The sequence below is a fragment of the Sceloporus occidentalis genome, unplaced genomic scaffold, assembly GCF_023333645.1.
Source record: "Sceloporus occidentalis isolate IW3139 unplaced genomic scaffold, rSceOcc1.0.p SCAF_1, whole genome shotgun sequence".
Classification (NCBI taxonomy): domain Eukaryota; kingdom Metazoa; phylum Chordata; class Lepidosauria; order Squamata; family Phrynosomatidae; genus Sceloporus; species Sceloporus occidentalis.
In genome coordinates this window covers 163,746,972-163,769,569 of record NW_028316981.1, presented here as the reverse complement: position 1 = coordinate 163,769,569, position 22,598 = coordinate 163,746,972, and the positions used below count along the sequence as shown (strand labels likewise).

General features: G+C 42.7%; 1 protein-coding gene across 1 annotated transcript in view; it reads left to right on the top strand.

The window, feature by feature from the left end:
* FAIM2 (Fas apoptotic inhibitory molecule 2) overlaps nucleotides 1-12,560 on the top strand; it is a 61,818-nt gene extending 49,258 nt beyond the window's left edge. Inside the window, exons 11-12 of the mRNA XM_089480480.1 lie at nucleotides 6,572-6,625; nucleotides 9,260-12,560. Of these exons, the coding sequence (XP_089336606.1) occupies nucleotides 6,572-6,625; nucleotides 9,260-9,409 (204 nt within the window). The 3' untranslated portion in view covers nucleotides 9,410-12,560. The remainder of the gene's footprint in view (nucleotides 1-6,571; nucleotides 6,626-9,259) is intronic.
* Nucleotides 12,561-22,598: the final 10,038 nt, after the last annotated feature.

The window sequence follows — 22,598 nt, the reverse complement described above, 5'->3', positions numbered from 1 at the left end:
CAGGAGGCGCCTATGAGTCCTGCAGTTATTCGTGGGGAAGGATGGTTGAGGGAGAGAAAACTGCCTCCCCAAAGCACTTCTGCTGCCTTGGAAGAAAGACCCCAGGCTGGGGGAGGCTGCAGGCAAAGCCCTCCAAAGAGCCCAGAGATCAATGGAGGAGGCTGCAGGCAAAGCGAATTTAGGGAAAGCTGCTTCCAGAGGAACTATCCCCGCTTCATGGCTCTACAGCCAGCCAGGGTTCCCTCCAGACAGCCCAGAGATCAATGGAAGAGGCTGCTGGAAAAGCAGGGAGGGAGCACTCTTCCCAAAGATTGCTGTGCATCCTCCCTCTCCTCCGTTACAAATGGTGTTCAATGATACACACACACACACACACACACACACACACACACATATCCAGGGTTTCCAGTGTCTCCCCAGATTGGGAAAGAGAGATGGAAAGGCTCTATTTCCCCAGAGATTGCTGTGCATCCTGCCTCTCCTCCGTTACAAATGGGCTCTCCCCACACAGAGGGGAGGTTGCAATCCACTGGGGAAGCCTTTAAGAGTCCTTTGGCAGATGCAGGCGCTTGAGTGGCAGGGACTTCAGGCGCTTAAAGCGCTGAAGAGATTAAGCACCTGTAAACCATTAAAATAAAAAAAAACCTTATCTCTTATTGAAAGACCACAGTGGACAAAGGGGTGAGGGAAGCAAAGATGGTGACAGCCACGAAGGATGGGGACAGAAAGGGCGACTCCCCCAAGCCAGCCCATCGTGCTCCGCTCCTCCCATCCAGCTAGCCCGATTTCTGAGGCTGATCGTTCCTATTTAAATAACCCGATTCCTATCTCGAATAAAGGAAAAAATGTTGGTTCGACCCTTCTATTTTTTTAACAAGGGTTATACGCCTTTAACATGGATCAAATTAAAATCCGATTGACGATTCTCATTTTAGTGGGAACGATTGCGGGTTGCTCTAGAACTGTTCTAGAGTTAATTCGGTTTCTAATAGGAACAATGTACCTTGGATTTGATTTGTAACACGGAATATAAGCCAATGGCCATCCAGATTAGGAGATTGGGGAAACCCCACATGTAGAAAGCTAAGATATTGGCGAGAAGGCTATCCTTCTCCTTAACATTTAATTTCCTATATTTCTAGAATAATTTTTGGAATGGGTTGACCTTAGTCATATAATTCACCACTTACCAGTGAAATAGGGCAAAACTAGTTTTACTACATGAACTATGTTGGCCCCTCTGAACATAAAATACCCTGATAATAAACACCAAACAGGTTACATAATGACCTTGTGATTACGCCTCCCCCCATGGGGTATAGTAAGTACAAAGCTAGATAGCAATTCAAATTCTGACCCAAGTACATATGTGCTCCCATCTCCTCCACCCAGCCCAATAATGAACAAACAAGATGTTATCAAATATATAACAAATTCCTGTCATACCTTTATCTTAAATATTAACAGAGCAAGAAGGGGGGAGAGTAGTGCTGCCCAGATTTATGAAGGAGAATTGTTGTTGCTGTTGTTATGTGCCTTTCAGTCATTTCCGACGTACAGCACCGGGTATTTCTGGCAAGATTTGTTCAGAGGGGGTTTGCTTTTTTCTCCTCTGAACCTTAGAAAGTGTGACTTGCCCAAGGTCACCCAGTGAGTTTCCATACCAAGTGGGGAATCTGAACCCTTATCTCAGGAGTCCCAGTCCAACATCCAAACCACTATACCACACTGACGCTTAGTCTCTCTTAATATACCTATCTATATATTCCTGCACGGACCATTATGGTGTAGTTGTTTGAATATTGGAGTACAACTCTGGGGATCAGGCTTAAAATACATCCTTGGTCATGGAAACCCATTGGGTGACCTTGGGCAAGTCACACTCTCTCAGTCTCAGAAAGAAGGCAAAGGCAACCCCTCTGAACAAACCTTGCAACAAAAATCCTTTGATAGGGTTGCCTTAGGGTCGCCATAAGTTGGAAACAACTTGAAGGCAGACAACAATAATATGTTCCTGTTCCCAAGCATACCCACCTCCCATTTCATTGATGAAAAAAGAGGAAACAGAACACCCAGGATTCACTCTCCATTTCTCCTCATTTGTTTCACAGAAGCAGAAAAGTCACCAGCTCTATCTCACAAGAGACACCTTCCCCCTTTGTTTCTTTTAAGGCTGCACAGAAGAAGAGCAAATCACAGAATCTTTTAGTTGGAAGGGACCATGGAAGTTGCCTAGTTCTGTTTATGCAACTATTTGTGTATCTACAGCAGGGGTGGAAAACTTGGGATGGATAGGGGACAATTTTCCACCCAAGACGTTCCCAGAGATTTCACCTCCTCAATGAAAGACGATATACTTCTGTTTTCATTTTGAGAGGGAATGGAGAGGGACATGGGGGTATTCAGGGATGGTAAGGGTTCTGGTTAGTGGTTGGTCAGTAGTTAGGTGGGTGACCATCAGAGAATACTAAGTGCTGCAAACTTTATTTCAGAAGAAGGAACTAGCAAAAACACCTCTGAGTATTCCTTGCCTAAGAAAACCCTATGAAATTTATGGGGTTGCCATAAGTTGACAGGCACATTGAAGGCAGATACACACAAACAAGAGGTTTGGTGTGTTTGGGTTGTTGAGATGGGGCATCACTGACAAACATTATTACAAACTCCCTCCCAGTCTTTGCTTAAATGGCTGCAGTAAAGAAGAGCCTAGTACATCCCAAGGCAGTTTATACAGTGGTCCTTCCACACTCGTTAGAGGTGAAGGACCCCCATAAATGTGGAAAAACTGCAAATAAAACCCCCCACTATTCTTTGTACTTAAGAGTACACCTCTCTAGGAATCTCCAGGCCATCCAGTGCAATGTTGCGGTCAACATCGGCCAGAAGTTGGTCATAGAATCATGCCGGAGGACCTACAAATACTTAGAAAAGTGTTTTCTCTAGGAACTTCTTGGTTCCCCAGCACAAGTCTATGATCAACTTCTGGCAAAATTGCACTGTAGGACCTAGAGATTCCTAGAGAGAACATATTAATCAAAACAGCAAATAATCAAATCTACAAAAGTCAAAGCCCAGGTGTGGAGAGCCAACTGTACCATTGCCACACAACTTTCAGGATTCAGAGTTTTCTCCTAACGTTTAGCTGCAAATTTCAAAAGGTCCTCCTTCCAATTTTCACACATTAGTTCTAGATACTGGTGACCAATGGCTTCTGTGTTAGCAGGGCTCTGAATCAACTCTGGCTTTTAGTCAGAATCACAAAGGAGTTCTCCAAGGTATTGAACCTATCATGGGGATTTGGAACAATGGATAACTTCTTTGAATTTCAAACAACTGGAGCAGATTCACACTCCACCCCAGAAATGCATTAGCCAATAGACTCCTGGATCTAGTCTTCCCCTGTGGAGCAATGGAGAACAGTTCTATTCCATCTTCTACACATATGCCTACATGCCTTTTTTATATTAGAAAATAGCTTCCTTCTCTTCTTCAAATTAAACATATCCAGCTCTTTCATCCAGTCCTTATAGTCCTTGGAGATGTTCAAAGGCCTAGGTCTGGAAGGAATAGATGTTCCAGAGAAATGTCAGTGCTGGCAAATGTCTCCTCTTCTAGTTTTCTTTCCATGTCTAGGAGTTCCAAGGAGTTTCTGAAACTGATCTGGTGCATTAAGTGATCTTTCTTCTGCTCTTTATTTTAAATTTTGGACAGATCTCTGTGCAAGCAGAATTTGCCTCACCCATCAGTGGGTGGCACTTCTTAGACGTATCATCAATGCTTCCCTTGGGGAGGATCATATACCTTCCTCTTTGAAAGAAGCGATTGTTAGACCGCTCTTGAAAAAACCCTCCCTTGACCCCCCTGGACAAGGAAAATTATAGGCCTGTTTCTCATCTGCCATTTTTGAGCAAGGTGATCGAGAGGGCAGTTGCTCTTCAGCTCCAAGTGGTCTTGGATGAAGCCGATTTTCTTGATCCATTTCAAACGGGCATCAGGACCGGGTATGGGGTGGAGACTGCCATGGTTGCTTTAACTGATGACTTTCGTCTAGCCATCAACAGAAGGAGCATGACCCTGTTGGTGCTGCTAGACTTCTCAGCGGCATTCAATACAGTAGACCACGATATCCTTCTGGAACGTCTGAGAGAGTTAAGAATTGGAGGCACTGCGTTGCAGTGGTTCCGCTCCTTCCTCTCGGGCAGGTTCCAGAGGGTGATGCTCGGGGACAGTTGCTCTTCAAAAACAGAGCTTAATTGCGGTGTCCGTCAAGGTGCCATCCTGTCTCCGATGCTATTTAACATCTATATGAAGCCGCTGGGAGAAATCATCCATGGATATGGGGCTGGGTGTTATCAGTATGCTGGTGACACCCAAATATATTTCTCCATGCCCTGGTCATCAGCGACAATGACAGATGGCATCTCTCCCCTCAACCAGTGTCTTCAGGCAGTAATGGATTGGATGAGGGAAAACAAGCTCAAGTTGAATCCAGACAAAATGGAGGTACTTACGGTAGGGGGCCCCAAACCAGGTATTGGGCTGCAACCTCCAGTTCTAGAGGGGCTCACGCTCTCCTCGAAGGACTGTGTTCACAGTCTGGGGGTGCTTCTTGACCCGTCGCTTCAGATGAGGAATCAGGTGAATGCGACGGTCAAGAGCACCTGTTTTCAGCTTCGGCTGATATGCTAGCTGTGCCCTTTCCTGGAACAGGGTGACCTCGAAACTGTAGTACATGCGCTGGTAACCTCAAGACTTGATTTTTGCAATGCACTCTATATGGGGCTACCCTTGTGCCTAGTCCGGAAACTCCAGTTAGTACAGAATATGGCAGACAGGTTGGTCACAGGAACAGCAAGGAGTGAGCATATAACACCAATATTGAAGTCACTCCATTGGCTGCCTATCAGTTTCCAGGCACAGTACAAGGTGTTGGTTATCACCTTTAGAGCCCTAGATGGCTTGGGCCCAAACTGTCTAAGGGATCACCTGCTTCCATATAATGCACCCCGTATACTCAGATCCTCTGGGAGAAATTTATTACAGCCCTTAAAGGCCAGGTTGACAGTGACTCCCAGAGGACATTTTCTGCAGCCACTCCCAATTTATGGAATGGCCTGCCGGACGAGATCTGTCAAATTACCAATCTAGAGAGCTTTTAAAAAGCCATTAAAACGGATCTCTTCCAGCAGGCCATCCCAGAATATAATACTCGGCCACGAATAAGACTTCCCATGTACTGAACTCTGCCCATGATGATTATTATTTGGATTAGTCGGCTTTTAATATGTAGTTTTTGATCTTATACTGTTTAATCTTGTTTTAAGGGGGGGGCCACTATGTATATATAGATGTATTTTAACTTGTTGTACGCCACTTTGATTGCCTGGCAAAAAGCGGGATAGAAATTTTAATTTTTTTTTATTTATTATCAGTATTTTCAGCTCTGGACAGAGCTTTGTTGACTATCTAGTTTTCATCCATCAAGATCAGCCTTATCCACCAATGCATTCCACCATATCAAACTATACTGTTATAGCACTGTTATTCTACTTTAACTGCTATGGGCTACCTCCTGTGGAATCTTGGGATTTGCAGTTTAGGGATGAGCATTAAGAATTCTTAATCATGGAGCTCTTAGGACTCACTGAACTACAAATCCCAGAATTCCACAGGGAGCAGCCATAGCAGTATAAGTGGAATAATAGTGCTATAACAGTGTAGTGTGACATTGATCCATGACAAGTGAGGTAGGGATGTGCAATCCAGGAAAAGCTCAAACACATTGGTGTTCTCCAATCCTACCTCAATTGCATTCTGACGTAGGAGCAGATCACATTATGGGTTGTTTTTTTTTTTCTGAAATAGAAATGTATATGTATTTTTCTAAACAAATGTCCTTTTATACCAGTTTTGAAGCACATGAGTTCTCTTCCGTTGAATGTATGTACTGCCTCTAAATCATTTTTGTATACATTTTATGAATGTTCAGATTTTAATGAGCATTTTTGAATGCATTTTTGGCATTGTGGAAATTGCATCTTCAGGTTTGTAAACGTAAAGATCTGGGAGCTGTAAATTGAGTAAGCTCATATAAATTTGTGAACCCAGTGACTTTCTCACCACTCCCTAGGAGCAAGTCTTTTCACATGAGAACAATGTTTTAAGATTGGGCCCTATACGTAACTCCTCTAGTATGATTCAACTTTGGCTGGATGTTAACCATAGAATTGCACTGGAGGACCTACAAATGCATAGGAAAATGTTCTTTCAGGTTTAAAAAAAATATCCAGCCTATGTTTGCATTTTTTTCTCACCTTTACGGGGATCCGGCACCCCCGCAAAGGTTGAGGGTTGACTGTAAGTGTGTAATATGAAAGGGCCCATCTTCTTTCCATTATGCCTACTTTGTTCTTTTACTGCACTGATAATTTTTGTAGTTTGGGCAAAAATTGGGTTGTGTAGATATATCTTTAGTCTTTACAGACAAAATAGACATTAACTTATTATTATGGGATTCAGTAATTTGCCCTTCTGGTTTATTTTGTGTTCTCTCTTATGTCTTCCCCTCTAGGTGCCATGGCTCCATGCCATTTATGCTGTGCTGGGAGCAATTGTATTTACTATGGTAAGAGAGCTCAAACACATGTTTATAGCTTACCCCTATTGACAGGGAGAATTCATGGAATGTTAATGTGTCAGCTGTAGGCTCTGCAGTTTGCATGAGCAGTGGGCCTGGCCCATGACATTTTGCTGCCTGAGGCAAAGAACAAGGCACTTCTTCACCCCCCAATTCAGTCTACAAAAGCATTCTGGAGTGGTAGTTGAATCTTACTTCACTGATAGCATCTGAAGGTGGGAGACTAGCTTGGGGGTGCAGGGAATACCATGTGGCACACAATCCCACCTCCGACACTTTGCTGCCGCCTCCTGAAATCGGTTGCCTGTGATGACTCTCTCCTTCTGCATAATGGCAGGCCTGGCACTGACTAGCAAATTCTCCCTTTTGTATTTCATGGATTGGTGGCTGTACATTCAAGTTGTGAAAGTTATATTTCCATCTGATCTTGCAGTTTAGGATTCATTCTCAGTAATGATGGCCTCCTGGTCAGTTCAAAATTGGCCAGTCAAATTATTCCCCCCACCCTCCATGCATCAAAGTCAGAAAACAGAGGAATGTATCCCTTGGAGTCAATAGGGAATATGGAAGTCTCTAAACTTTCCTTCCTTCCCAAGTCCCCTGGGACCCCTATACCAAGGGTGTATTCAGGGTGGGTGGGGGATCAAAATGAGGACATGGGCCCCAAATAACAATTCTTCACACCCAAATATGAAATTTCCCTTTAGTCCCCAAATTTTAGTGTATCAGAGAGTGAGACAATTGAAACTCATTTATACCTAGCCCTCTTGTATTTGCTGTATTTGTATTCCCTTGGTAATTTTGCCTGCCACTTTTTCTTCGAATTCCAGTGAGATAGATGGTGGGTGTTTTTCTGCAAAATTTACTCCTGCTGTTCCTTTGTTAATCTCTATGTCAAGAAATACAATTTGAAGATTAACAGGAATTGTAGCTTCCAACCAAAAAGAAACCACCATAGGACACAACTACTTACCATGTCGCAGAGAGGCATTATGTGAATTACATGGCCAAAATCCATCAGAATTAATCAGTGTTTTCCTAAAAAGAGTCTGTGGTGTCTAATATGTCCAAATGCTAGTTTTATTTGTTTGTTTATTGCTGAACCAGTCTCAGTGTTAAACCTGGAGAAACAGGTCACATAGAGGCTAAGGCTGTAAATTTCCCCTGGGTTATGTAGTATGGAAAAATTCAAGTTCCTTGCTGCACTCATCACTAGCTTCATGGGCATGAGGTTTACAACATTCCAGCGAGCAATAAAGTTGATTTTATTATTTTATTGTGAATGAGAAGATATTCACTGACCTGGTTTTAAAGTAGAGCTAGGCATGGCAATAGCCCTGTTTCATTTGTTATGTTAGCATATTGCGTCAGCATGGGATGAGGGGAGCACAATATACCACCCCTCTCTCAATTTCTAGTTCCATTGCTTTCCTGGAATCTCAGCAGGAGAACATTCCATTAGGGACCCATCATTTTTGGGGGGGGGGGGGTATTGAAGAGAGTATCCATCCATGCTCAGTAGCATCACAAGGGGGTACAGGAGATGCAGACTGCACTGAGTGACACCCCAAAAGAGACATGACATGCTGCCAGGGCCTCTTCCAGCTGGGGCGTGAGAAGAGGCGAGCACGTTTCCCTCATTTTTGCTGTGGTGGCAGTGGTTTCCTGAAGAGGAGGCATCCACCACCATGACAAAGGAGGAGGCCAAACATGCCCTTTAGGCTGCCCACCCCAGCAATACCAGGTGACACCAGGGGTAGGGAGGCCACTGTCCATACATAAGGGAAGTTCTCTTATCCAGCCTCATTGCTGTCATTGGGAACAGAACTAGCTTGCTCCCTTTGCATCTGACATAAGCATTTATGGCTAAACGAGGCTGTGCATTTTTCTTTCTTCCATCTTCCTAGCAATTTCTAGTTTTAAATACAATGTATCATAGGACAGTATGTATCTTTCCTTGCCATGACCTCCCTCTATTGGTGGGCAGGAGAAAAGAAATGGAAAATGTGATGGTATGTGATGGTAGATACTACATCACAGGTTGTGTTACACACAAATGATGTGTGTCCTCTGAACTTTCACTATAGCCATGCACTCTATACTTTGGAAGTCAAGGAGAGCATCAATTATTGGATCATCTACCTTGAGGCTGCAGTCCACTCAGAGCTGTAGCTATTAGTGAGGCAAAATGAAGGCATGGCCATCCCAAATAAGAATTCTGTCCTTACGCATGAAATTCCCCTTCTGTCTCCAAATTTCTAGCATTGCAGAAAGTAAGGTATTGAAAATCATTCCCACTTAGAACTCATATACATATTTGCATCCCCTTGGTAACTTTGCCTGCCTAAACAACCTTACTAAGTTTTAAAGTTACTGCAATGCTACAAATTTGGGGACAGAAGGAAAATTTCATGGAGGTGGGGGGAGCAGGATTCTTATTTGGGATGGCTATGCCTTCATTTTGCACACACGCCCACATAGCTATATGCCGAGTCCACTTCTTGTACACCTGTATACCCTTCTGGCATCAAGCCCCACTGATTTCAGCAGGGCAGATTTCTGAGTTACAATGTTTAGGATGGTCTTGTAAACCTGCCTCTGTCTTTGCTTTTTTCTCCTTAGTTCCTGGCCTTTGACACACAACTCCTGTTGGGGAATCGCCGGTATGCTATGAGCCCAGAGGAATATGTCTTTGGAGCCCTCAACATTTACCTGGACATCATATACATATTCTCATTTTTGCTGCAGATCTTTGGGTCCACCCGAGACTGATCTAGGCAAAGCTGTTAGGTCTTGTGTCTGATAAAACTGAGTATATATACGTATAGATATATATTTGAAATAATACAACAACAACAAGTAAAGGAGAAAGGGAAAATTAATTGACCTCTCTGGCCCTTTAGCATGCACCATTCCATCATATGGTCACTTGCCCACCACCCACTGGCCTTCCTAAGTTCCTTCTGCAACTTGTACATACATATCTATCCTGCTTAATCTTCTGTGACTCAAAATAGAAAAGAAAAGAAAAGAAAAAGAAGCAAACTGGGATGTAAATATTGGCCTACCTTCGCTTCCACCACTGCCTACGACCTATAAATTAAACTTAGAATAGAAATTCTAGAAATAACACTGGGAGGGAGGAAAATACGTTTTTTGTAGACCCCAGTGTTACTTTCAAATTGTGATAGAAGAGAAATGAGTCATAATTTAAAATTGGTTTCATTCAGGTTAATGGAAAGTGAGCAGTCTGTGAACATTTAGAAATTGAATCATAGTGAGGAAGGTTTCTTTGGATTTTTTGTTTTTTTTGCTGGGTATGTGTGTTCTTAATGTGACTTATTGCAAACCTTAACATCCAAGCTCCAGCATGATGCAAGGCCAGTCTGCTTATTTGTTTTTTAATTTAACCACTCTTTTAATTCCAAAGAGGAACTTATGTAAGGTTCTAATGTAGTCCTCATCCAAGGGGCATGGCAAGACGCATCCTGCTTAGCTTCAGTCATAGAACTTAGTTGTGTGCCCTCACACTCACTTGGCGCTTTGGGCACCCAACACAATACCATTTTGCCTGGCTTTGCATTTGAATGCATTGCTTTCAGGCTGAGGACGAATGTCAGATTTCAGTACTTGTGCATGGTTTTGTTTCAGTTCTCATTCTACTATGGAAGGAACAGGAAGGGAACACAAACCTCCTCAAGAAATTGTCACTCTGGCCATTCTTGCCCAAGGATAGCATTGTTGGAGCCAAGCAGCAGTGCTTGCCTGTTCCTTTACCAGCATCTTGGATCCCAGACAGTTCCTTTTGCTTTTGTTTTTTAACTTTCACACTCCTTCCCCTTCATCAATTCTTTTTGCCTGGTCAACCATTCCTTCTCCTGGGCCATTGATGATATTTAGGGTAATGTTTCTTTTTGGGAGCTAAACATGGCTCAGAAGAAAGCAAGGCAAGCAGACATTACTTTTTTTCTCTGCATTTTAAGCAAGGCTGGCATTCAGAGACACTTCTGAGTTGAAGAGGATGACAGAAACTTTTCTTATGGCCTATATTTTCTTTAAAGAACTTGTCAACGAGAGAGAAAGGAAGGAGAGGAAACACGCCTTAGATGCCAAGGTGACCACCTCTAGACCTGCCACAGACCAGATTCAAAGCATCTGTGGGACAGATAGGGCTACAAGCCAGAGGTCTCCCTCCCCTCTCTTAGAACTACTGATTTATAGCCAATTCACATGTAACAGTTTCCAAAATCCAAATAGGATCCTATCAGTCTCAATAGGATTCAGATGACTTCTGCACTGATATTCTCAGCAATTTAGAAATGTTGGATGGAGAAATGGAAGGTCCTGTAAGGTGGTGTCTGCACAGGCCAGAATACTCCAGGAGCAGCCCAGAGAATTCTGGCCTACAACTGCTCCCAATGTCCTTTCATTACCTGTGGCCCTCTATTGCGATCTTGGGTGGTTGTTTGCACATGTATCCCATTATGCCACCTGGTGCCGTCACCACTGACATAAGTCACTTGTTCAGAGGTCAGAATGAGACACCCAACATCAAGCACATGGCTGGTGTGCCTGATTCTGACCCCAGAGCAACTGACTCTTGCCATCAGCAGTGGTGCTGAAAGGCACAACAGGATGTTCTACATAGTCTCCTTGCATCACAATGGAGGGCTCCAGATCTTCTGGGGAAATCCAGAGCAAAAAGAGATTTTTTTGTTACCATTTTAAGGAGGGTATATGGTTGGTTCGGTGCTGAGCTGGTCAGACTTTGTCTGGACAGTTTGCATCAGAACTGGATGTTGTCTGGACAGTTCACCCCGTGTCACCATGGGAACGGGGAGGATGTTTATTTGGCCTGTGGAGACAAGGCCTTTATCTCATCTTTATATGAATCCTATAAATATCCTATTAACTCTGTTCAGCATAGCTTCTCACAACCAGTTCTCTGCAATAACCTTCTAGTCACTTTTAACACGACTGTTGTCAGCCAGTCTAGAATAACTGTCTAAAATCTGTTTCTAAACTAGAATCTGAGCTCATTCTGCCCTCCCTCTTTCTGCCAGAAGTTGATAGATTATAAAGGGAGTGCTAAGGAGGGGGAGATCAAGGATGAGAAATCTTGAGCATCACTGGACAAAGGTGATGCATAAGAAAGGTGAATGAGTTCTACAAATTGCTGTGGACTTTAAAAAAGTCAATTAGACTCTGTCTACTCCAGTGCAAACAACCATATCCTTGTGTGCCAGACAAAGCCCACATGCAACCATCCTGTGCAATCTGCAGCTTGCTATGCACTCTCATAGTGCACAACCACTAGTGCAGTCACACTGGTACATCCAGCACTGGTATTTGCACTACATTCCACTATATATACTAATGAGCCTCTGGGTTATTTGTGCATTTGTGGCATTGGTATCATACTTCTCTGCTAAACTCAGGGGTCTATCCTGTCTTGCTTATGGGGCTGTCCTCCCTGTGGAATAGGTTAAATGAGTCTTCTTCAACCTAGCACTCTCCAGATGTGTTGGACTATAATAGTTAAGCAATTCTGACTAGTGACAACTGGAGGTTCAGTCTGATACCTCTGAAGGCAGTAGGTTAGACTGAGAGGACAGTGATTTGCCCAAAGCAACCTTAGAAGCAACACAGCTGGAAAAGGATCTGAATCTAAGATCTCCATAACCCACATCTAACATCAGACTAGCTCTGTAAATAGAGATGATAATATCACATGATGTTTTGTGTACTTATTATTTTATTGGTTTGTGGTGCCAGTGTCTTGCTTTTCTTCTTAGAACCTCAGAACACCAGGCAGTCTCCCATCCAGGAGGTGACCAGGCTGGGACCTGCTTAGCTCTAACAGTGTTAACAGCATCTTATGTTCTCAGGTGATTCAGTCATTAAACATGTAGATTCTGTGTCAGGGTGTCTTATTCTCTATGGCTCTTTGGGGCACTGGCTGCATTTGACTTTTGCACTGTGCAGAGACACAAAGGAGTTTTATTCCACCCAGGCCTTCAGACTTTCATCTTTGCCATCGCTAAGGGAGACTTCCAATGCTGACTGTGAAAGCAACTCAATGTTATCCATTCCTCTCTTTCCTCTAGAATTCTGTCTGATGCTACTGGTGGTGTAACTCTGGTGCTCAGCTAGAAACCTGAGAAAACAGCTGTGCAAGATACTACAGCTGAGGTTACCCATGAGTCAAGTGTATCCACCCCAAATCTTCCTATCAGTTGGGGGGGGGGGTAATTTAAAGGGAATAGTGGCTGGAGGAATGGGAAAAAGAGGTTTGGGCTCTTTGGCTACCATCATCCTCTTCTCAAAGGGGTGCCCTTGGGGGAAAAAAACCCCAAAACCAAGTTGAAACATGGTGCTGTAAAGAGTTTTCTTTGCTGATGGTTGATCCTGCTTCCGCAGAGGGCAAGCAAGGTGCCTACTTTACATCCCCAGGCTGAGGCCTGAATGAACTCGAAAAAGTGCACCTGAGTATCTTTCCATCTCCATGTGGTATTAATGTTCCCCTTTTGGAAACCAACCAACTACTTTCTAAGGGCAGGCTGCAGGCTGAGATGGCTCCAAGCTGCCTCTAATGTTTATTTAAAAGACGATTTTTCTGCCTGATTGGAGCAGTTTATCTAAGATCTCCCTGGGAATGGTGAGGAGTCTGCGTCATTCAGTTGCCTATGGCAATTCTGGCTAGTGAAGAAAAAGGAGGAGGTTTTAGCAGACTAGTGCCAAGTGCTTGATGGGGTACATAGGCTGTTGCCGTCCTTCCCTCTTGGTGCTCTGCACAGTCCTTGCATGTGTGTTCAGTTTGCCAGCTGATCCTGCTTAGGGAAGAAGAATGTTGCCATGTGGGCATACAGAAGGCCTTTCTGTGCACTTTTCCTTCCATGCTTTTCAATCAGATCTTACATTTTCCTGTCCTGCTTACTTGACTTAGTGAAAGTCAACAGGGACTTCCAAATTTACATATGATGGCAGAGATTTACACTCCTCTGACAGTCCTATTGGGTCTTGGTGATTGTCTGTGTGGGTGCCCTGCTGGATCTGCCATGTACCAAATATTTTGCTGCCTGAAGCAAATGATGTCCCATATACAGAGGTTGTCCACATTACTACTACTACTATTATTAAGCTTTATTTATAAAGCACTAAATTTACTCAGCGCTGTACATATAATCAATTAAAATAAAATAAACCTGCCTATGGCATACATTCTATGAAAATAACTAAACATAATACAGATCGATACATCTTAACATTCAAACAATAAAATATAGCAGACAAATTTAAAAATAGCATTGGATAATCATGTAACATCTGGGGACACTTCCCTGAACAGTATTGTCTTTAACTCAGTTTTGAAGCTGGTTAAAGAGGTGATGAACCATACTTGTGGGGGAAGGAGGTTCCAGGAGTGAGAGCTAGCAAGTGAAAAGGGGTGAATCCTTTTGACTACCAGAAAGGAAGGGATGATTGGGGAGGTAAGGAGAAAGAAGATCTGATAAATAAGGAGGGGCCAGCCCATGCAGGGCTTTAAAAGTCATCAACAGAAGTTTGTAATGAATATGGAAAGGGAAGGGGAGCCAATGGAGGGATGGCAATAAAGGAGAAATGTGACTGAAGTGGTGAGCAGACATGATAATGCGTGCAGCTGAATGCTGGACAGAAATTAAAGGGTGGAGGTGAGAAAGAGGAAGTCCTGCAAGAAGGAGGTTACAAAAATCCTGTCGCGAGACCAGTAGGGCATGGACCAGAATCTTGGCAGTAGAGGCCGAAAGAAATGGTTGGATTTTAGCAATATTATAGAGAAAAAACTGCATGCCTTGGCTTTAGCCTGAGTCTGGGGGATACACGACAAGGAATAAAAAATGAAACCAAGACTGCACGCTTTCTGCACAGGTTGAATTGAGATATCATCAACAATAGAAAAGGAATATTAGCTGAATTTTAACACTTAACAGTGTAAAAGCAGAAGAACACAGAGCTGCATCACTTTGACCAGTGTGTGTGTGTGTGTGTGTGTGTGTGTGAGTGAGTGAGTGAGAGACTAACCTTAGTCACATGCTGGGCATTTCCAGCCACTACTGAGAAGTAAGGTTGCTGGCTTGTTTTACATAGTGAGATGCCACATGTTCCTTCAAGAAAGGGGAATAGCCAATGAAGGAGAGGGGTAGGTGTGATAAGAGGAGGAGGGGGCAGTGTAGTTATCAAACCAGCAACTCTTGCAAGAGATAATTGCTCCTTACACTACAAGTGGATGCTTAAGCCTTTGCAAGTGGGAAGTCTCTCTGTCTGAAACTCTGCTTTGAATTATATTCCACACACACACACACTTTTTTAAAAGAAGAAGCAATATCTGACCTGGTGTAATACATGAGGACACCTAGGCCAGTCTTCCCCAATTTGATGCTCTTCAGATATTTGGATGTTAAATTCTCATCAGCTCCAGCCAGCATGGCCAACAGTTGCAGAAGAAAGGTGTGGAGAAGAGTAAATCTGTTAGCTTCCTTTAGTACTTCATTCACATTTTTCGTCAATTCTAGAAAAAAAATTAATAGCATGCACGCACACGTACACATAATCTCTCTCCCCCTCCTGAAGCCTGTTGTGGGCTGCATCTGCATTACAGAAATAATCCAAGTTGATACCATTTGATACTCAATCCTATGGAATTCTGGGAATTGTAGTTTTGTGAGACGTTTAGCCTTCTCTATGTCAGAGAGGTCTGATGCCACAGCAAACTACAATTCTCAGAATTCCATAGCTCTGAGCCATGGCAGTAAATGTGGTGTCACCCTGGATTATTTCTGCGGTGACTACAGAGAGAAAATTTTGCCTACAGAGGGAAAATTTCCAGCTTCTGCCACACCCTTTTGAACTCACGGGGAGCCAGATCCCTGTTCCCATGTGGTGTTTGTTTCTCTTGCCTTCCTCTTGGGCAGAGAGAACGCACAAAAATCCCATCACAATGCAGAAGTTTAAAATAATGTTTAAAATAATGTGTAAACTCACATCCTGTTTTCACAGCTTTTCCCCTCTGTATAGTTCTCCTGCCTGAACCATGGCTAGCGACAACCCAGTAACTGCCAACATCTGGCTGCTTTTGTTCCCAGTCCTATGCAATCAAGATGTCCCCTTCACTAGTTCCAGTTTCTGGATTAGGATTGCTAGTTCAGGATCATCACAGACCAAAGATTTCTAGGCCAAAACTGGAGATTTAGGGACAGGCCCTGGTAATGTCATTAAGCACCAACTATACGTGCTTACAGCTTGTCATTCAGGCAGAAGAAGGGGAACATTTTTTCCTGTTTGGAAATTAAGTCAGAAAGCTTTGCTAAATGGACTGTTTCCAGATTAGGGTGAAATGAGTGGGTTATTCCTTTTCACCTACTTAGGAAAACAGAATAAAGAAGTAAAGGTTTCCCCTTGACAAGGTTGTTAAGTCATGCCCAACTGTAGGGGATGGTGCTCATCTCTGAAGAGCCAGCATTGTCAAAGACAACTCCATGGTTATGTGCCCAGCATGACTGCACCGAGTGCTGTTACCTCCCCACTGAAGTGGTACCTATTTATCTACTTGCACTTTTACATGCTTTTGAATTGCTAGGTTGGCAGAAACTCGGACTAGTCACTAGTCAGTCCATTATGCAGCACTTGGGCCTCAAATTACCGATCTTGCAACCATCAGAGTCAGCGTCTTAACCATTTAATCTAGCCTACTTGCTTTAAGTTAGAAGGTGGATGCAGAGCAGGGTGGAGTGTGAGCTCTGGCACTGCAATGACAGCAAGCGAAGGAAGAGGCTAACTAAGTAAATATGTAGAACACCTCCCCCCTCCGGAGAGTCTTTCTAAATTGCAGCAACAAATGAATTAATCCTTGCAAATTGTAGCAAGCTGTTGCCAGTGGTGTCACTGACTATGGTGTCATCCAGTGCGGGAAGGGTGCATGTGTGCCTCCCTGCAACTCTGTTCCTGGGCTTTTGTTGGAGCTGCCAGCAAGGATCTGCAGGAGCCCTTCCTGCTTCTCCATTCCAGGCTTTCTCCCTAGAAGGGAAGCCTGGAGATGGAGCAGCTGTCAAGGGCGTGTTTGTGCAATTTCTGCATTCAAGGGTGGGAGGGCTGAACCAGGTGTCGCCCTTCTTCTGGGTGTCACCCAGTGTGGCCCGCATCCCCCAGTGATGCCACTGGCTGTTACTCTCCTGAGGAAATTTGCACACAGCCCTTTTCTATTCCCTGGAGCTGCCCCCCCCCCAAAAAAAAAAAAAAAAAAAAAACCTGGAGAACTCGCAGTCTTGATTCATGTCTGGAGATGACCTATTAAAACTGGAGACTCGGGGCCAGGTCTTGGGATCTGGCAGCTCTACTTTGGATGTCAATTGGAGTAAAAAGAAGGACTTGTTAGTGTGGTGTAGGGGAGCATTCCTAGTTACAGAAGGGAATAGCATATGCCCACAAGGGACAATTTCCTTTGGGGAGACTTTGAGCCACTCAGCCCTCCCAAGTGTTCCAAGTGCTCCAAAGGCCCAAGCCTGTTTTTTGGCTTGGCATCTGTATCTACACGGCTGGGCATGTAGACACCATATGTATTGGTATGAACTGGGATATAGATTAATATCGTCATTCCTTCCTAGTAAAACAGGAGAGCAGAGAACTCAGTTTTTTTTTTAATTTTAAAAAGGGTGGTTGGGGGGTTTAGAGAAGGCTTGAGGGCTCCCAAAAAAACATGCAGGCCACATGATAGTCATGCCTGTGTTAAAATTGTTATAGGCATGCTTTAGATGCTGTTGTTTATTCCTCCTCCTCCTCCACTTCCTCATTATTATTAGTTGTTGTTGACTTTATTTACATCCCACCTTTTCTCCAAGACTGGGACTCAAGGCAGCTTACACATTAATTTTTTTCTTACAATTAGGACCATATAGAAAGTGAACATGAAAAGTGAATTAAACTACGAACATACTTAAAACATTAAAGAGATTGTGAAAATGAAACAATACAATTTAAAACTATACAGTGCTTACAGCCCACAGTTAAAAGACTTAAATTCTAAATGTCAGCCTGAATAATAATTTTTTTAAAGTCTGCTGCTGGAAGGAGATGAAGGAGAGGTCCATTCTAGCCTCCCTAGGAAGGGCGTCCAAAGTGTAGGAGCAGCCACTGAGAAGTTAAACTGGATCACTTTGAGTCTGTCTGTACTGAGGATGTGGACAAAATTCTTCGAAGTGTTAGGAAGACGACTTGCTCTCTCGATCCCTGTCCTTCATGGCTGACAGCTCAAGGGGGAACGGTTGTGACTAATATGTTGCACTGTATTATTAATACATCCTTCAAGGATGGGCAGTTTCCATCAACTTTGAAGACGGCCATTGTTAAACCTTTCTTGAAAAAGCCCTCCCTTGACCCCCTAATTCAGAACAATTATCGGCCTGTCTCGCTGCTGCCATTTTTAGGAAAGGTGATCGAGAGGGCAGTTGCTTTTCAGCTTCAAGGGATCTTGGATGAGACGGATTATCTGGACCCATTTCAAACTGGCTTCCGGGCGGGCTATGGAGTTGAGACTGCTATTGTCACCTTAGTTGATGATCTCCGTCTGGGTATGGACAGGGGGAGTGTGTCACTGTTAGTGCTCTTGGACATCTCAGCGGCCTTCGATACCATCGACCATGGTATCCTTCTGGGTCGCCTGAGGGAGTTGGGTATCGGGGGCTCTGCTTTGCAGTGGTTCCGTTCCTACCTCTCGGGCAGATTCCAGATGGTGGAGCTGGGGGACTGTCACTCCGATAGGAGGGCCCTGACATCTGAGGTCCCTCAGGGAGCGATTTTGTCCCCTATGCTATTTAACATTTACATGAAGCCGCTGGGAGAGATCATCCGGAGACACGGGGCGCGGTGTTATCAGTACGCTGATGACACCCAAATAGTTTTCTCTGTGTCTCCGACTGATACAGTAACTAGGGATGGCATCTCTCCTCTTAATGCTTGCTTGGAGTCGCTTTACATGGGGCAACCCTTGTACCAAACCCGGAAGCTTCAATTAGTGCAGAATATGGCTGCTCGGCTGGTTACTGGATGTTCCAGGGCCAGCCATATAACACCAGTCCTAAAAGATCTCCATTGGCTGCCTATTCGCTTCCGGGCCGAATACAAGGTGTTGGTTATCACCTATAAAGCCCTTAATGGCTTGGGCCCAGGGTACTTGGAGGACCGCCTCTCCCCATACAATCCGCCCCGCACTCTCAGGTCGGGTGAAAGACATCTTTTAAGAGTTCCAGACGCTCGATATGTATCAGCTCAGAGGGCTTTCTCTATTTCAGCCCCTCAGCTCTGGAACTCCCTCCCCAATGAGCTCCATACTTCCACCTCCCTCGATGCTTTCAAGAAGAACTTGAAGACTTTTTTGTTCCGCCAGGCTTTCCCCCCGTGAGCCTTGTGGTCATTCTCTTCCCCTTGGCAATGTTTTTGTGTATTCCATTCTACACAGCCACTTGTATAGGGTGTTGTTGGTTTTTACTGTACTTAATTGTTAACTTTGTATTATTGTCATGCTGATGTTTTAATTGTCTTACTCTTTGATGTACACTGCTGTGATCGCTGGAATAGCGGTATAAAAATAAAATTTTATTATTATTATTATATCACTAATATTAAAATTCAATTAAAAATATATAGAAGAAAAAGCTTGTTCCACTCTAGCACCAGTGAAGAAAAACATTAGTGGGCAAGTCCATACCCAGATGAAGCCTTCTTATCACATAGAATCATAGAGTTGGAAAAGACCTCAAGGGCCATCCAGTCTAACCCCCCACCATGCAGGAACACAGAATCAAAGCATCCCCATGTAAACCTTTATCTTGAACATCCTTCCTATATGAATCTCATGCAGCCCTTGGACTATGACCAGTACAAGTACATAGTGTCATTGGATAATCTTGGAAATATAGAGAGCATGAATTCTGTGTTATCCTTGTCTGCCCTCTCTCTTTGCTTTCATGGTTCTTGGGAAACCAAAGTCAGGGATAGAATAAAGTACATGGACACAAAGGGAGCAGTACATTCCCTGGGAGGTGGTGGAGGGGTGGTGGTGTTCCCTGAAGAAAGGCTTCCACTGGCCCTCATCTCCAGCTCCCTCTTGGCCCTAAAGCCCTGTCTTCAATTCAGCTTTCCCCTACTCCAAGGAGGTCTTGCAAGACTCTGGGGAAAAGTAAGTAGAAGTAAGGTCTGCTTGGAAAATGACACTGGGTTACAGAAGGAAGGAGCAATCTGTGTGATTGGTCTACATGATCCCAGCATCATGTTCAAATTGGGTCAAATTATGGCTACACATGCCATAAGAGCTTCCCACAAATCCACAGTGGGCATGTGTGCTGTGTTGCTGCAGTGTACATTTGGGAATCAACAACCTGCTTGGAACATGGCACCAGACCTTTGTGTATAATGTCACCCCAGCCAATTTTCTTTCACAGCTTCAGCACTCTTTTTAATTTTAATAAACTGCCACAGGAGTTTGTGTATACTAGAAAATCTGTCATCTCCAGTGTTCCTGAAATTAGAGCCACCTCTCTGTCTCTAGGCACAAGTAGACTCAGGTAACAGATGCTGGGAGGCACAAGCAAGGTGCTGTGTGCCACATGTTTCAGTGCATCCTTTTAGCAAGGCTGCTGCCCTGAAGTACAATGAAATATGCTGTGCCATCACCAGCCCTGATGTCAGATTAAACTGCCAGTCAAATCATTTTCTGAATGGATGGACAGCTGGGATAGGCACCATCTTGCTTTTCGACTCAGGTAGAGCCAGCATGGTGTAGTGCTTTGAGTGTTGGACAAAGACTCTAGAGATCAGGGTTTGATTCCCTGTAAAAATCTGCTGGGTGACCTTGGGCAAATAACATTTTCTCAGCCTCAAAGGACGGCAATGGCAAACCCCCTCGGAAGAAAATTGCCAAGAAAACCATATGATAAGGTCGCCATAAATCAAAAATCAATATGACTTAGAGGCACACGACAACAATAAAAGAAAAATGTTTCAGTGCAACCTGGCCCTTAATTTAGGCTTGCCCTGGCATAGCAACGGTATATGCCAGCTTCCTTGGCAACTGTTGACTTCAGTTATTTGCAGAATTGTGAACGATTTTGGTGGGAATTTGGACACGATGGAGGGTGAATTAACATGAATGGTTTGGGGTAATGTGAAATAAAAAAAAAGATCTAGAGTTCAAGGGATCACCATTATCACTGGCATTATCATCCTCACAACTTCACTGCCAATCATTTTCCATCTCAGACTCCTTTTGCCTCCTTTTGCAGTACAATCTCTAGGCCAGCTGGATAGCTGGGTGGTGTGTCTGCTTGAGTATGTGTATAGAGAACTAATGAAGAACCACCAATTTTGTGGACAATGGTTTACTGCTCCCTGGTGTTTTTTAATGGCATTACAGAGATTCCTACTTGAAAAGAGCATAATATACACTTGTCCCTCCACATTTGCCGCTTTGATGACTGTTGTGGAGGTCCTCCAGCACAACTCTATATGGTCAACTTTAACGAAAAGATGCACTGAAGGACCTAGAGATTCCTAGAGAGGACACTCCACTAGGCATTTGTAGTTCTTCCAGTGCAATTCTATGGTCAATGCCTGGCATATGTTGACCACAGAGTTGTACTGGAAGATCTAGAGATTCTTAGAGAGGGTCTTTCACATGGGTCCTGTGCCTCTAACCTCAGTGAATGTGGAGGGACAAGTGTACAATCATGTTTCAGTTGTTTTTCCTACCTCCGTTTCCAAGGGAGGACATTTTCCCCCTAGAAATCCAACATGTGCCCCTGGAGCCATTTACAAAATACTGGCTCAGGATATAGGACAGGTGCAGACTTCAAGTGAAGAATCAGAGTGGCTTCAGTCTCCTTAAATATCTGGCATGAGATAATTATGTTGTGGGTGAAACAGAACACTCATTTGCACCACCATTCAGGCAACGTCAGAGTGTGGTGTTTTGTATTTTTATTTATTCATTATTTTTGGATTAAATGTTTTATTTTTTTAATTTTATATTTTATATTATTTTACTTTGTATTTTATTTTATCTTACTTTGTATTATTTTTTATTTAACTTTTATTTGAAATTATTTTATTTTATAGTTCTATCTGTTTTTATTTTAATTTTTCATTTCCATTAATTTATTTTTTATTATTTGGTTACTTTATTTATCTTAATTTATTTTTATTTTTATTTATTTTGGTATTAATTTTATTTTACATTTAATTAAAATAAATAAAACAGAATATGTATCATACATATTTCTATTTTATATTATTATTATTCATTTTTTATTTATTAATAACTATTTTATTTTATATAATAACTATTTTATTTCATATCATTGTTATTTTAATAATGTATTTATTTTATTAATATTATTTATAACAATATGAAATGAAATAAAATATAAAAGATGAAGTTAAAAACAACAATGACAAAAGGAAAATCATATCTTGTTAATTTATTAGTGACACATAGGCACCAAATATATGAAATGGGAGAGAGAACAATGTTTAAATAGGTAGAGCGCCTCTCTTTTGCTTTGTGCTTTTATACAGGTATTATGAATCCATCATATCTGAATGAAGAAAGTCAAACCACCCAAGGATCAAGCAGCCCACATCTCCTGAAAGACCAGAATCTTTGGAACCCCTTTCCAAAGTCATATTACAATTTAATATGATTTGATTTATTTTAACTATTATTTTATTTTATTATTTTTAATTTCGCAAAGCAACTAAAATAAAAATTAATTTTAGTATAAATTATATATTTATTTTATTTTTAATATTTATAATTTCTTTGTTTTAAATTTTGATGTTTACTTTTATTTTTGAATTCAATTTAAATTATTTTAATTTTATTTGTTTATTGTTAATTTTTCTTTTTTCTTTTGTTCTATTTTAAACAAAATGA